The sequence below is a fragment of the Salvelinus alpinus genome, chromosome 5 (genome assembly GCF_045679555.1).
Source record: "Salvelinus alpinus chromosome 5, SLU_Salpinus.1, whole genome shotgun sequence".
Lineage (NCBI taxonomy): Eukaryota > Metazoa > Chordata > Actinopteri > Salmoniformes > Salmonidae > Salvelinus > Salvelinus alpinus.
This window is the reverse complement of record NC_092090.1, coordinates 86,649,078-86,665,481: the sequence shown is the minus strand read 5'-3', so window position 1 is coordinate 86,665,481 and position 16,404 is coordinate 86,649,078. Positions and strand designations below refer to the sequence as shown.

The 16,404-nt window shown below is 42.7% G+C and overlaps 1 protein-coding gene across 1 annotated transcript; it reads left to right on the top strand.

Moving 5' to 3' along the window:
* The first annotated feature begins 9,597 nt into the window (after positions 1–9,597).
* On the top strand, positions 9,598–13,352 carry LOC139577148 (uncharacterized). The gene is made up of 6 exons (XM_071404014.1): positions 9,598–9,841; positions 10,506–10,652; positions 11,426–11,491; positions 11,961–12,170; positions 12,333–12,479; positions 12,802–13,352. Exons 1-6 carry the CDS (start codon positions 9,725–9,727, stop codon positions 12,952–12,954), a joined length of 840 nt encoding a protein of 279 aa, XP_071260115.1. The 5' UTR covers positions 9,598–9,724; the 3' UTR covers positions 12,955–13,352.
* Positions 13,353–16,404: the final 3,052 nt, after the last annotated feature.

Here is a 16,404-nt window from a genome sequence, read left to right as displayed (position 1 = left end):
CATAGTGTAGGTTGTAAAAAGTATGTGAACCCCTAGGCTAATGACTTTTCCAAAAGCTAATTGGAGTCAGGTGTCAGCTAACCTGGAGTCCAATCAATGAGACAAGATTGGAGATGTTGGTTAGAGCTGCCTTGCCCTATAAAAAACACTCACAAAGTTTCAGTTTGCTGTTCAAAAGAAGCATTGCCTGATGTGAACCATGCCTCAAACGAAATAGATCTCAGAAGACATAAGATTAAGAATGGTTGACTTGCATAAAGCTGGAAAGGGTTACAAAAGTATCTCTAAAAGCCTTGATGTTCATTAGTCCACAGTAAGACAAATTGTCTATAAATGTAGAAAGTTCAGCACTGTTGCTACTCTCCCTAGGAGTGGCCGTCCTGCAAAGTTGACTGCATGAGCACAACGCAGAATGCTCAATGAGGTTAAGAAGAATCCTAGAGAGTCAACTAAAGACTTACAGAAATCTCTGGAACATGCTAACATCTCTGTTGACGAGTCTACGATACATTAAACACTAAACAATAATGGTATTCATGGGAGGACACCACAGAAGAAGCCACTGCTGTCCAAGAAAAACATTGCTGCACGTCTGAAGTTTGCAAAAGTGCACCTGGATGTTCCACAGCGCTACTGGCAAAATATTCTGTGGACAGATGAAACTACAGTTGATTTGTTTGGAAGGAACACACAACACTATTCTGTGGAGGGAGCATCAGTTTGGGGCTGCTTTGCTGCCTCAGGGCCTGGACAGCTTGCTATCATCGACGGAAAAATGAATTCTGAAGTTTATCAAGACATTTTGCAGGAGAATGTTAGGCTATCTGCCGCCAATTGAAGCTCAACAGAAGTTGGGTGATGCAAAAGGACAACGACCCAAAACACAGAAGTAAATCAACAACAGAATGGCTTCAACAGAAGAAAATACGCCTTCTGGAGTGGCCCAGTCAGAGTCCTGACCTCAACCCGATTGAGATGCTGTGGCATGACCTCAAGAGAGCAGTTCACACCAGACATCCCAAGAATATTGCTGAACTGAAACAGTTCTGTAAAGAGGAATGGTCCAAAATTCCTCCTGTACGTTGTGCAGGTCTGATCCACAACTACAGAAAATGTTTGGCTGAGGTTATTGCTGCCAGAGGAGGGTCAACCAGATATTAAATCCAAGGGTTCACATACTTTTTCCACCCTGCACTGTGAATGTTTACACGGTATGTTCAATAAAGACATGAAAAAGTATAATTGTTTGTGTGTTATTAGTTTAAGCAGACTGTGTTTGTCTATTGTTGTGTCCTAGATGAAGATCAGATCAAATTTGATGACCAATTTATGCAGAAATCCAGTTATTTCCAAAGGGTTCACATACCTTTTCTTGCCACTGTACATCTAGACGGTGTTGGGGAAATAGTTTACCCAGCTACCCACAAAATACCATGTTGGTTTGCCATTTCATTACAAACCCTGTTTTATTTCCTGGTCGTTTGGTATTCTGTACCCTTTCCACTTAAAAATACAAGCTGCTTCTGACATTGCTGCCTCTTTACGCTCGTTTCCATCAGTATGGTGGGGAAAAGATGGCACCATGAGGAAGGAAAATGATTTGGATATATTGAAGCAACATCTCAAGACATCAGTCAGGAAGTTAAACATTTTGTTCGCAAATGGGTCTTCCAAATGGACAAGGACCCCAAGCATACTTCCAAAGTTGTGGCAAAATGGATTAAGGACAACAAAGTCAAGGTATTGGAGTGGCCATCACAAAGCCCTGACCTCAATCCTATAGAAAATGTGTGGGCAGAACTGAAAAAGCTTGTGCGAGCAAGGAGGCCTACAAACCTGACTCAGTTACACCAGCTATGTCAGGAAGAATGGGTCAAAATTCAGCCAACTTATTGTGGGAAGCTTGTGGAAGGCTACCTGAAACGTTTGACCCAAGTTAAACAATTTAAAGGCAATGCTACCAAATACTAATTGAGTGTATGTACACTTCTGACCCACTGGGAATGTGACGAAAGACATAAAAGCTGAAATAAATCATTCTGTCTATTATTCTGACATTTCACATTCTTAAAATAAAGTTGTGATCTTAACTGACCTAAGACAGGGAATTTTTACTCGGATTAAATGTCAGGAATTGTGAAAAACTGAGTTTAAATGGATTTGGCTAAGGTGTATGTAAACTTCCAACATCAACTGTCCACATGGGCGGCAGGTAGCCTAGTGGTTAGAGCGTTGGACTACTAACCGGAAGGTCGCAAGATTGAATCCCTGAGCTGACAAGGTAAAAAAATATGTTGTTCTACCCCTGAACAAGGCAGTTAACCCACTGTTCCTAAGCTGACTTGCCTAGTTAAATAAAGGTAAAATAAAAAAATGAGGGTCACTGTGGGGATGATGTCATTGATGCACTTATTGATGAAGCCAATGACTGATGTGTACTCAATGCCATTGGAAGAATCCTGGAGCGTATTCCAGTCTGTGCTAGCAAAACAATCCTGAAGCTTCATCTGACTATGTTTTTTATTGACCTAGTCACTGGTGCTTCCTGCTTGAATTTTTTCTTGTAAGCAGGAATCGGGAGGATAGAGTTATGGTCAGATTTGTCAAATGGAGTGCAAGGGATAGCTTTGTACGCATCTCTGTGTGTGGAGTAAAGGTGGTCTAGAGTTTTCTTTCCCCTCTGGTTGCACATTTAACACGCTGATAGAAATTTGGTGAAACGGATTTAAGTTTCCCTGCATTAAAGTCCCCGGCCACTAGGAGCGCCACCTCTGGATGAGCATTTTCCTGTTTGCTCATGGCGGAATACAGCTCATTGAGTGCGGTCTTAGTGCCAGCATCGGTCTGTGGTGGTATGTAGACAGCTGCGATAAATAAAGATGAAAACTCTCTAGGTAGTGTCACAATGTGGCCCTTTTGGGGTGTATATCGTGGCTCCCCCCCCTCTCATGCTCTCCCACATCAGGTTTTACAATGGTCATAAATTCCTGATAGAAACTCTCTCTCATTGCTGCCATTGAGTATAGAGGGAGAGAGCCTATGGAGAACAAAGACATTCTTCTTCCCAAAACTCCTAATCCCCAAAATTGACGAATTAAAAAATATTTATATTTTTGAGAATGTGGGAATGGTCCGTGGACACTTAAGGGACAGTCATGTTGAGTGTGTTTCATTTGGTGATCTCATGAAGGACAGGAAACACACATAACTCTATCTCTTAAAGTGTACATTTCCCAGCTGTCAGGTTTACTTCTGAATGTTGTATAAGATGGAGGAATAAGAATACTTTTGAAAAGATAACAATGTGATTTAGTCTTCTAAATGAGAATTGGTTGTTTTATGATAACTTATGCACAGTCAGAGGTCCACGCCCAGTTGGGCACAAATTTGATGAGATGGCCCCTTTGCTACCCAAGTATAAAAGCCACCGTAATGCAATTTACATTAGACCATGCAAAACGCGGTGTAAGCTAAGGTTGCAAATGGTTGAATTTATAAGACCAGAAAATATGAAGCGGTAGCTACATGTTGAAATGGTTGGCACTACAACTTTACCAAAGGACAAGACCAGAGAATGTGGAGATCATTCCCACGTTGAAATGGCAAAGAAATCTACAAACTAAAGAACAATTATGCAGACTGCAGCTGTTTAAATACTTTAGTCTGGTAATCTCCCCCGATCTAAGAACAGTTCCAAATGGTACTCTGAAGTATCCATTATAACAACTATGACAGACTGTGATTCCTGGGGAACGCAACCAGAGACTTTTCTGTCGACTCTCTCCAGCAGATGGACCGTCGACCACCGAGAGAGACAACAAGACATACACTCGTAAATATGTCAATTGCAATTTATTTTCAAATGAGCGGTCGTTCATGTCAAGTATTAGCAATTTCTATGAGTGTAGTTATCAGTTATGAGTTTCCTGCTCTTGAGCAAACTGCATCTGTTTAAATACTTTAGTCTGGTAAACACACCCGATCTAAGAACAGTTCCGAATGGTACTCTGAAGTATTCATTATAACAACTACGACAGACTGTGACTCCTGGGGAACGTAACCAGAGACTTGTCTGTCGACTCTCTCCAGCAGATGGACCGTCGACCACAATGAGCGGTCGTTCATGTAAAGTATTAGCAATTTCTATGAGTGTAATTATCAGCTATGAGTTTCCCGCTCTTTGTCTACCAAGACGTCATATCGGTTTCGTCCACTAGGGACTTTTTCTTTTTATCATGTATTACCACATGTATGAACTAATTGTGTATTTTCATGTATTTCTGTGACTTGATTAGATAGTTAGTAAATAAATAATGAAACCAATTTGTATATTGCTGATTCATAATTTATGCTAGGGTTTGTGCAGATATCCAAGGGTTTGCAACGTTCAGTAATGAGAACCTATGAGGTGCAATTCATTAATAAGCAACTGTTTTGATAAGATAGGAAAATATCTGAACAGGCGTTTCCAGAAATAGAGACTCTATAAACATTTTCCCGTGGTGCCCCAACTTCCTAGTTAATTAAAGTTTACATGATTAGTTTAATCACGTAATAATAATTACACATAGAGAGTTGATTTTATAAAATAACAGTCTTCACATTTAATGATAGTCACAGACACGACAGTAGATAGTGTAGTCACAGACACGACAGTAGATAGTGTGGTCTACAGCTTATCATGAGATACTCTACCTCAGGCGAGCAAAACCTCGAGACTTCCTTAGTGCACTAGTTGTTGTTTACAAATATACATAGTCTGGCTCGTCGGACTCGTTAAAGGAAAGAAATGCTTCCGCCAGTTTGTGGTGAGTAATCGCTGTTCTGATGTCCAGATGTTCTTTTGGTCATAAGAGACAGTAAAGGCTACATTATGTACAGAATAAGTAAAAAAATAAGTTACAAACAATGCAAAAAAACTAACAAAAAAACATAGTTGGTTAGGAGCACGTAAAACGTCCGCCATCTTCTCAGGCGCCATGATACATGGCCTGGTACATGATAAAATGTCCTGGTAGTTGGTAAACTTCACGATGCCGTTGACCTTAATAACAAGGGCCCCAGGACCAGTGGAAGTACAATAACACCACCTGCAGTTTGTAAAACGGCATTGGCACTTGGATTGGAACCGGTGCTATGGTCAAATGACATAGAGGTCTTTGGCCATCCAAACCTGCGGTGTGTAACGGTTTTCTTCCGTTGGTGAAGGAGAGTACCAAAATGCAGCGCGGCTAGTGTTCAACATGTTTAATAAACAAAAAGACGATAACGTGAACACTATACAAAATACAAAATAACAAATGTGAAAACCGAGACAGTCCTATCTGGTGCAGAACACAAAGACAGAAGACAACCACCCACAAACCCCAACACAAAACAAGCCACCTAAATATGATTCCCAATCAGAGACAACACAAAACACCTGCCTCTGATTGAGAACCATATTAGGCCAAACATAGAAACAGACAAACTAGACACACAACATAGAATGCCCAACCAGCTCACGTCCTGACCAACACTAAAACAAGTAAAACAAGTAAAACACACAAGAACTATGGTCAGAACGTGACAGTACCCCCCTCCTGAGGTGCGGACTCCGAACGCACCACCTAAAACTCTAGGGGAGGGTCTGGGTGGGCATCTGTCCCGCGGTGGCGGCTCCGGCACTGGACGAGGATCCCACTCCACCATTGTCTTTGTCCCCGTCCTTAGCGTCCTTTGAGTGGCGACCCTCGCCGCCGACCTTGGCCTAGGAACCTTCACAAAGGTCTCCACTAGACTGAGGAAACTCCTCCGGACTGAGGGACAGCTCATGACAGAGAGGTAGCTTATGACAGAGAGGTAGCTCAGGACTGAAGGGCAGCTCAGGACTGAAGGGCAGCTCCGGACTGAACGGCAGCTCCGGACTGGAGGGCAGCTCCGGACTGGAGGGCAGCTCCTGACTGGAGGGCAGCTCATGACTGGAGGGCAGCTCATGACTGGAGGGCAGCTCATGACTGGAGGGCAGCTCATGACTGGTGGGCAGCTCATGACTGGCGGGCAACTCTGGCCGCTCCTGACTGGCAGGCGGCTCCGGCAGCTCCTGACTGGCGGGCGGCTCCGGCAGCTCCTGACTGGCGGGCGGCTCTGGCAGCTCCTGACTGGCGGACGGCTCTAGCGGCTCGGGACAGACTGGCGGCTCTAGCGGCTCGGGACAGACGGGCGGCTCTAATGGCTTGGGACAGACGGGCGGCTCTGACGGCTCGGGACAGACGGGCGGCTCAGATGGCGCTGGGCAGACGGACGGCTCAGATGGCGCTGGGCAGGCAGGCAGCTCAGATGGTGCTGGGCAGGCGGGCAGCTCAGATGGCGCTGGGCAGACGGGCAGCTCAAATGGCGCTGGGCAGACGGTGCAGCTCAGATGGCGCTGGGCAGACGGGCAGCTCAGACGGCGCTGGGCAGACGGGCAGCTCAGATGGCGCTGGGCAGACGGGCAGCTCAGACGGCGCTGGGCAGACGGGCAGCTCAGACGGCGCTGGGCAGACAGAAGACTCTGACCTGCTGAGGAGCACAGTAGGCCTGGTGCGTGGTGCCCGAACTGTTGGTACCGGACTGGAGACACGCACCACTAGGCTAGTGCGGGGAGCAGGAACAGGGCACACTGGATTCTCAAAGCGCACTATAGGTCTGGTGCGTGGTGCCGGAACTGGTGGTACCGGGCTGTAGCCACGCACCTCAAGGCTAGTGCGGGGGAAAACAACAGTGCGTACAGGGCTCTGGATACGCACAATAGGATTGGTGCGTGGTGCCGGAACTGGTGGTACCGGGCTGGAGACACACACCACAGGGAGCGTGCGTGGAGGAACAGAGTTCTGGAGACGCACAGGAAGCCTGGTGCGTGGTGTTGGCACTGGTGGTACTGGACTGGAGCGAGGAGGTGGCACCGGATATACCGGACCGTGAAGGCGTACTGGCTCCCTTGAGCACCGAGCCTGCCCAACCTTACCTGGTTGAATGCTCCCCGTAGCCCAACCAGTGCGGGGAGATGGAATAACCCGCACTGGGCTGTGCTGGCGATAATACAAATACTGAGCTATACTGTATGTATTTATTACAGTTTTTTTTCTCATCTTTATCAAGGGATCCAATAATTCCCGGACCCCACTGTATATATGTTTCAGTAAAGACAATTTTGTGTAATGTCACAGTGGGATGTAACCTACAGTATGTAGGTTGTTTAGCTGGAAGGTCTTGTAACTGTACCTGCTTTGTCTCCCCTTGATGACACAGGATTTGTTGATTTGTTGACAAACATGCATAGTTAGAAGTACACAGGTACTGCCTTTGAAAAATTCCAATGCAGGCGCTTTTATCTCAATATCAAATAACATCTGGGTAACAATTAAGTACCTTACTGTGATTGTTTTCAATTAAAATTGTCAAAAAGAAAGAAAAAATTGCTTCTTAACAAAGAGTATTTTCTCAAGCAAGAATTTTGCTAGGACTGTCTGGGAGTGGTCGAAGTAGGGAGGGGAAAACTGAAATATGTCTGTTATTAGCATAGAGGTTTGGAACTCTTTTTATTGGTCTATTAACTGATGTCACTCCATCCCACCAAAATGGGATGACATTTCAGGCGCTCTTTTCAAACAGCACTTACAGCAAATTTTCACAATTTTACAGTATTATTTCAACTTCATAGTGTGGAAATATATATAAAATACAGGAAAATCACATTTTGACTGCATTAGGCCTTTAATAAACTAAACTAATAAATAAAAATGTGGATTATCCCCTTGAGAAGCAACATGAATGCTTGGTGTGCCCATTGAAGGAGGATGCCTATCAATAATTGTAGAGAGTAACTGTATCCTGTGGAGTTTTTGGGCCACCTGGCAGATTCATGTAGCCGTCATCATCATCATCACTTGCTCTCTGAGTGAGTCTGTTCAGCTCAATCAAAGTATTCTATCAAATCAAATTTTATTTGTCACAAATATTATTATGTATTGTGTGTTCATTGTTTGTTTTTTTCAACAGAGGGCAGACTGTTGTCCTCTCCCATTTATAACCTGGGCTCGTTTGCTCATTTATATCACCTGAGACCTGAACTACTAACGGTCATAGAGCTGGAAAGAGGGCACACCTCCTACCTACACTCTTACAGAAAAAGGTTTTAAAAGGACTCTATCGATTGCTTCATATATGGCACCTCTAATGGTTCTATACAAACCCCAATTAATCCTTTCCTCAAGAAAGCAATAATGTGCTTCATATATGACACCCCTAAAGGTTCTATATAAAACTCAAAATAAAACTGATTTCAAGAAATAGTCTATATAGAACCTTTAGGGGTGCCAGATATGAAGCACACGATAGAAACCTTTTGGGTTCTATATAGAACCTTTTTTTCTATGCGTGAATGCTGAAAAAGGCTTTGTTGCAAGTGCGTGGCGCCCGCTGTCCATCTCTATGGATGGATTCAAGGTCTAGCAACAGAGCCAATAAGATCTAAGAACAGCGCAGCCTGCTGTTGCGTTGAACATATATATCAAATCCCATTTTTAGTTGTCATATGCACAGGATACAGCAGGGTGTATACGGTACAATGACATAATTACTTGTGGGCTATCCTCTCAAACAGTGCAGTATCAATATAAAAAAAAAAAAATTCAATAAAGGCAATAGATTGGGAAGAGGTACTGTATGCACAGATGACCACTATTTCCATATTTGCTTGTTTCAACATTTTGGTTCATCGATCTTTTCCAGTCTTTACTCCAGACCTCCCACTCCTAGAACTTTGTCACAAATATAAAATGTGTCAAAACAAAAACAGAAATGATTCCACTCAGAAGCCAACTCGGAAGGAACTCAGAAGCCAACTCCATACACACATTCTGCTTATGTTAGTAGGCCACATTTCCTCTTTCCCCTCACAGAGTTCCTCAATTAATGACTTTAGCTCATTCTATGGGCAATTGTAATCATGTTAGGTCACAAAACACAAATGGCAAAGCATGTGATAATCAGTGTGCAGTGGATTTAAGAGTATTGTCCAGTATTTTACCCTGTGTATCACTGTAATGTTATACAGGACAGAGGTAAACATTCTAAATTATAGTCCTAGCCCTAGTATACCTGTGCAATATGTATGTATAATCACACACCCCATTCTAATTATTAACCAAGTGACTAAGAAGAGTATATGAAGTTTTAATTGTGACACTGCATTTTACTTTAGTGGTGTTACTGGTGGATAAATAATTGCTGGTCATTAAAGTGAAATAGACCAGATTTGTTTTGGTTGGGGGGGTTACCCTAATTGTTCTGGAATTATTGATCAATAACTAACATGTTTGAAATATATACAAAATATTATCTTATCACTCTGCTAAGATTTTTTTAAATGCAGCAAGTTTAGCAGGCATTATTTCGTTCAAAGAGTTCATCTTCTTGTTCGTTCATTGGGTTACACTAAAGTCATGTTTTATATAATTATGCAAGTAGCCTACACTCGAGTCCTCAAAAGCGATTGGTCGACCAGAAACAGGAGGATTGTCCCCTGTAGAGCGAATCCCTCATCGCCCGCCATCGACATAGCTCCCACCCGTGAGTTTCGTAAGTATCTTGTGTAAGGCTGTTGTAACATAGCCTTCAATGGCTATTACATATATCTGTAGTAGCTATCTACAGTGTTTCCAGAAGTCCGGAAAATTGTCAGTCGCTCACGTCCCATGTGAAGATGTATCCGAAAAGTAAAAGAAAAATGTTTAGTCAAATTATTTCGGCAGAAATTGCTTTAGGTCTTGTTCTGTGTACAGCATATCGGATCATTTCGAAGAACATTTTCAGTCAACAGGTAGGCTATGTTTACATTACTTTCGACACAAGCTGAATTTATAATGCTAAAATGAAATAATATTAGGTAGGGGTTAGGAGGAAGATCAAATGAAAATGTAAGATGTTACTGCATGAGTTAGAAATCAATAGGCCTAGTTTTTGTCTTTTGACATATACATTTTGAAAGTGTTATTTTCCCTTTTGTTCATGATCATTTCAAATTATGGCCCACTGTTTCTTGTCTATTGATTCTTGAAGAAGCTTTTCTCTTATAACATCACTAACCTCACACGGTTGATTTAGATCTATTGCTGCGTTCATGTGCTAATCGGAACTAGGAAACTGACATTTTCTACTTGCAATTACAGTATGTTTGAACGCGGCACGTATAACAACAACCAGTTAGCAAGTCGAACATGTCCAAGAGTCCTAGTTCCCGACTAGCATATGAACGCGGCATATGTGAGTCTTTGTAAACCTTGTAAACCAACAATGTATACAGTAGCTTCAAAAAAATATTTAAAAAAAGCTATAATGTAAGTCCTTCTGGCATCCATCATCTATGAATTTGACATTGTTTCCATTTCTTCATCTTAATAGCAAACCAAGTGGCAGGGCTGCCATTTGTTTGCTTGAATTCAGGATTGTGACTTTAATCTGTGCATTTATTTTCTATTTCTTAGGAGGAGAGTCACCCGGTTGACAGTGAACAGTTTGAGCTAACAAGGTCACTAGTGTGTGTATGGCTTGCAAGCAACATAAAGTTCCTACTCATTAAATGCAACAGCAATCCAGTTTCACTGTCTGCACATTCAACATCCAGGCTGATTGTGAGTACTCCAAATCTCTCCTGAATTCATTCATTGATTGATTGTTTGTTTTTGACCAGGTAAGTTCACTGAGAACACATTCTCATTTACAGCAACAACCTGTGGAATAGTTACAGGAGAGAGGAGGGGGATGAATGAGCCAATTGGAAGCTGGGAATGATTAGCAACACAAACATAGGCACGGACACATGCATACAAAAACACGATATTGTGTTGTAGATATGTGGTAGTAGAGTAGGTGCCTGAGGGCACACCATATGTTGCGAAATCTGTTGTGAATTTATTTTAATGATTTTAAAATTGTAGAACTGCCTTAATTTTGCTGGACCACAGGAAGAGTAGCTGCTGCCTTGGCAGCAGGTAATGGGGATCCATAATAAATACACATTAGGTGGCCATGATGGTATGAGGGACAGACTGTAAATTTGCCAGGACACCGGGGTTAACACCCCTACAATTACGATAAGTGCCATGGGGTCTTTAGTGACCACAGAGTCAGGTCTCCCGTTTAACGTCCCATCCGAAGGACGGATTGATTGATACAACATTTTATGTTATCACTCTGCTAAGAAAAAACTAATTGCAGCAAGTTTAGCAGGTATTATTTCGTTCAAAGAGGTCATCTTCTGGTTCGTTCATTGGGTTACAATAAAGTCATGACTTGTATAAATATGCAAGTAACACTCAAATCCTCAAAAGCGATTGGTCGACAAAAAACAGGGGGATTGTCCTCAGTAGATTGATTGATTTATTGAGTAATTGTCTATTTACAGGCATTTCTGGCACTTCTACTGGATAGCTGCTACGGAATTCATTCTCAGAGAGTATATACTAACGAAGTAAGTCACCCACTATTATTTGGTTGGTACAGTATTGAAAGCTTAGAAATACTTTTATCATAGGCTACTTGCTACTGCAAATGTTATTTCAAGTTGGTAATAGATTATTATTCTCAGCAGCGCCATATAACTATGAATAGGTTAAGCCAGGGGTTCTTCAACTTTTTGAGCTCGAGTCCAAAATGAGAAATTGACCATACCATGACCCAAATCGTCCTCCAACGACCCAATTTAAGAAGAAATTGTGTGTATTATAGATGTATTCTCGTAACTCGCAACCCACCATGCCCAGGGCCCACTTTGGCTCCCGACCCATAGTTTAATAAGAAACCCTGGGTTAGGTTATATGTGTATGTCAGGTTTTAAGTGCATACATTTTTTTCCTCAAATGTTTTAATGATTTAATGATTAGATATTGAATTGTTGGAATGCGATTGTTTTCACTGACAGTCATTTTTTCTCCTTCTAGCGGTCTACAGTGGACATGGCCGTGTGCTCTTTCTTCATAGTGAGCAGTGTTGTCCTCTTCTTTTTGGACCATAGCCAGCTGCAGAGCAGAGTGGACTTGCGCATGATCTTCAGTGACTCTCAGAAGTTCTTCCTTCAGATGGACTTTTTTGCCACCTTTGTCTTTGGCCTCCTCTGGCTGGCCTTCCCCGATTGGCTCCTAGGATTCCAGGTAGGCTCTTAGTACCATAAAAATACTATGAAGCTAGATTTCACATTGCGGAGATGCGGGATGACTAAGAAAAGTCAGTAGCTTCCAGGTTCCAGTTTGAGAATGTGCTGTTACAAGAGGTGAAGAATGTTTCTGGAATAAACATTAGCTTCACTCTTTCAGCCCATTGCAGGTTCTAAGGACATCTTCCATCTTCACCTCAGTAGAGCCTTTGGCGCCATGATGGTTGGTGACAGTTTTGTCTCTTTTACAACACAGAATTTCCAACCCAACAAAGAAAAGCCGTCAGTGTTCATAAGCCGAGCAGTGGTATGTGATATTTCAGAAATCTCTTATTTTTTTGTCTTTTTTTTTGACAATAGAGAGTTCTGATGCTTCCATATAAATACATAGAATCATTTGAGAATAACACCCCATCATACACACCCCTCCCCACCCACACAAAAAGTTAATGTCAGGCAAGGCTGTGACTAGGTGGCAGTTTCACACGATGAAGGCCTACAGGCCAGGCTCCTCCCTATTCTGACTTGAGACCTGCATGCTTAACTGTAATTATCATGCAAGTCTGCCATTGATGTCACTGAATGATTTATGTGAAAGGTGACTGCAGTGTTTTCTCTTGGTTTTTCAGGGCAGCTTGGTGCTGCTGGTGTTCCTGGTCCACTCTCAGCTGAGCACCTCTGCCTGGGCCCCTGCCCAGGTCTGGTTTGGCCTGGTGGGAGCCAGCCTCTGGACAGGAAACTCCATCTTAGGTTACCTCAGCTATAAACAACAAAATATGTAAGAAGTCCATTCACACAGACACTGAACACAACAGTCACAACATAACAGGCAGAAGTTACATTGATCCCTCTCCTGTGTCCCACAAGACTGTTAGCCCGCTTAAGTGAAGCTGATCACGTGAGCATGGTTAATCAAACCACAGCTGTTGCACATAAAGCAGAGGCAGATTCTCTGGGAACCTGGAGTGACTTTAAATGAGTGATTATTTATTGTTAAACTATTTCCATCCTATGCTGTTCAGTCTTATGATTTTCATACTTCACCATGAAGGATATGGTGATGGTCATTGCTGACGGAGGTGGAAAGAGACTTTGGAAATCTAAATGTCTAAATATACTGTACTGTACATTTGTAAAAGTGTAAATGTGTAACTATGAACATAAATATTTTTCAATTCTACCTAACCTTTTGTAAATCCATTAAACTAATGAATTCAGATAGAGAATTGCCCTCTTCTTTTTAATAGGTCTGCAAATTGAAGTTCTATGACAACATTTGCTCACCAGGATCACTGTTCTATGATCAGTTATTATCATTCTGATAGGAGGTTAGAAAGCAATCAGAGATTGTAAAAGACACTTGACCCTACCATTCCACCATACAGAAGTGACTAGTAAGTATGCAGGCTCAGCCTTAGAAACATAATTATGAAATAACTTTTTAGGAACTCTTGATGGGAAGCGTGGAGGTGTTGTAGCTGCACCCATATGACTAAATAGATGTAACTGATGTTGAAATTACGTCATGGAATAAAAGTGAGGGGAAATGATTGATTCTTGCCGTTTTAGAATGTGGAAAGATTTGCTCATGTAAAGACATTGGTGGTTTTCAGTCAAAGTTGAATATGCCAAAAGCTGCGGCCTCTCAACTCCAATGGGGAATGTTCATGTTCCAGTGTTTCCTACCAACGGGGAATGCTCTAGTAGCTTTCGGAGTAAGGTGACGTTGCCCCTAGACGCTGACCTTGGGTCAGTTTAGCATTTTCCCCACTTATGGTTCAAGTTAGGATTGGGGGAGGGGAAGCTGATCCTAGATTGATACCAAGAGGAAACTGCATTTACATTTTACATTTTAATCAATTAGCAGACGCTCTTATCCAGAGCGATTTACAGTTACTGCATTAAATTTAAGATATCTAGGTGGGACAGCCACATATCACAGGCATTGTAAGTAGACTTTTACTCAATAAAGTAGTTATCATCAAAGTCAGAGCTAGAAAGGGGGGGGGGATTGAGGTGAAGAGGGGGATTATTTAAGATACTCTTTGAAGAGGTAGGGTTTCAGCTGATATCGGAAGATGGGCAGGGACTCTGCTGTCCTAGCTTCAGGGGGAAGCTGCTTCCACCATTGGGGTGCCAGGACAAGGAAGAGCTTCAACTGGGCTGAGCGGTAGCTGCCCGTTCGTAGAGGTGTGAGGGCCAAGAGACCAGAGGTTGGCAGAACGGAGTGCTCGGGTTGGGGTGTAGGGTTTGAGCATAGCCTGAAGATAGGAAGGGTCCTCTTGCTGCTCCGTAGGCAAGCACCATGGTCTTGTAGTGTATGCGAGATTCGACTGGAAGCCAGTGGAGTGTACGGAGGAGCGGGGCGACATGGGGGAACTTGGGAATGTTGAAAACCAGGCGGGCTGCAGCGCTCTAGGTAAATTGCAAGGGTTTGATGGCACAAGTGGGAAGCCCAGCCAACAGCGAGTTGAAGTAGTCCAGACGGGAGATGACAAATGCCTGGATTAAGAACTGCGCCGCTTCCTGTGTGTGGTAGGGTCGTACTTTTTACCCAGGAGAGTCGCTTTCATCTGGCAACCTTCCCGTCTAGTTTCCCCTGATTTATGTTGAGTCAGGTTTCCTCTCCTGAGTGGTATCTAGTATATCTAAATGTTGTATATCTGATCATTCCCTCCACCTCATGGTCAATATCAAACAGTATCCCTTACTATGTGTAACTATGTACATAAATATTTTTCTATTCTACCTAACCTTTTGTAAATCCATTAAACTAATGAATTCAGATAGAGAATTGCCCTCTTCTTTTTAATAGGTCTGCAAATTGAAGTTCTATGACAACATTTGCTTACCAGGATCACTGTTCTATGATCAGTTATTATCATTCTGAGAGGAGGTTAGAAAGCAATCAGAGATTGTAAAAGACACTTGACCCTACCATTCCACCATACAGAAGTGACTAGTAAGTATGCAGGCTCAGCCTTAGAAACATAATTATGAAATAACTTTTTAGGAACTCTTGATGGGAAGCGTGGAGGTGTTGTAGCTGCACCCATATGACTAAATAGATGTAACTGATGTTGAAATTACGTCATGGAATAAAAGTGAGGGGAAATGTTACTCAGAAACACAATGCTTCCTTTTGATTTATCCTGCTCCAAGGCTAGAACTCTCTGTAACCACTAGATGGTGCTATGCACATGGCCATGGAGTACCTCTGAATGGATTTGAATAATAGGGAATCTCGGTTTTAATAGCCCATCATTCCTATCATTATATTTCCATGACATAGACTGACCAGGTGAAGCTAGGTGAACGCTATCATCCCTTACTGATGTCACTTGTTAAATCCACTTCAATCAGTTTAGATGAAGGGGAGGAGACAGGTTAAATAAGGATTTATAAATCAAATCAAATGTATTTATATAGCTCTTGTTACATCAGCTGATATCTCAAAGTGCTGTACAGAAACCCAGCCTAAAACCCCAAACAGCAAGCAATGCAGGTGTAGAAGCACGGTGGCTAGGAAAAGCTCCCTAGAAAGGCCAAAACTTAGGAAGAAACCTAGAGAGGAACCAGGCTATGAGGGGTGGCCAGTCCACTTCTGGCTGTGCCGGGTGGAGATTATAACAGAACATGGCCAAGATGTTCAAATGTTCATAAATGACCAGCATGGTCAAATAACAATAATCACAGTAGTTGTCGAGGGTGCAACAAGTCAGCACCTCAGGAGTAAATATCAGTTGGCTTTTCATAGCCGATTATTGAGAGTATCTCTACCACTCCTGCTGTCTCTAAAGAGTTGAAAACAGCAGGTCTGGGACAGGTAGCACGTCCGGTGAACAGGTCAGGGTTCCATAGCCACAGGCAGAACAGTTGAAACTGGAGCAGCAGCACGACCATGTGGACTGGGGACAGCAAGGAGTCATCATGCCATGTAGTCCTGAGGCATGGTCCTAGGGCTCAGGTCCTCCGAGAGAGAGAGAGAGAAAGAAAGAAAGAGAGAATTAGAGAGAGCGTACTTAAATTCACACAGGACACTGGATAAGACAGGAGAAATACTCCAGATATAACAGACTGGCCCTAGCCCCCCAACACATAAACTACTGCAGCATAAATACTGGAGGCTGAGAGACAATTGAGATAATTGAAACATGGCTTGTTTAGGCAAGACAAAATATTTGAGTGCCTTTGAATGGGGTATGGTAGTAGTGTGTGTCAAGAACTGCAAC

Excerpts from the sequence above, each read along its gene's own strand:
- LOC139577148 (XM_071404014.1), top strand. The coding sequence starts at position 9,725 with ATGTATCCGAAAAGTAAAAGAAAAATGTTTAGTCAAATTATTTCGGCA. Across the intron at positions 10,653-11,425 it reads ATTCAACATCCAGGCTGATT|GCATTTCTGGCACTTCTACT; the intron begins GTGAGTACTCCA and ends GTCTATTTACAG. Across the intron at positions 11,492-11,960 it reads AGAGAGTATATACTAACGAA|CGGTCTACAGTGGACATGGC; the intron begins GTAAGTCACCCA and ends TTCTCCTTCTAG.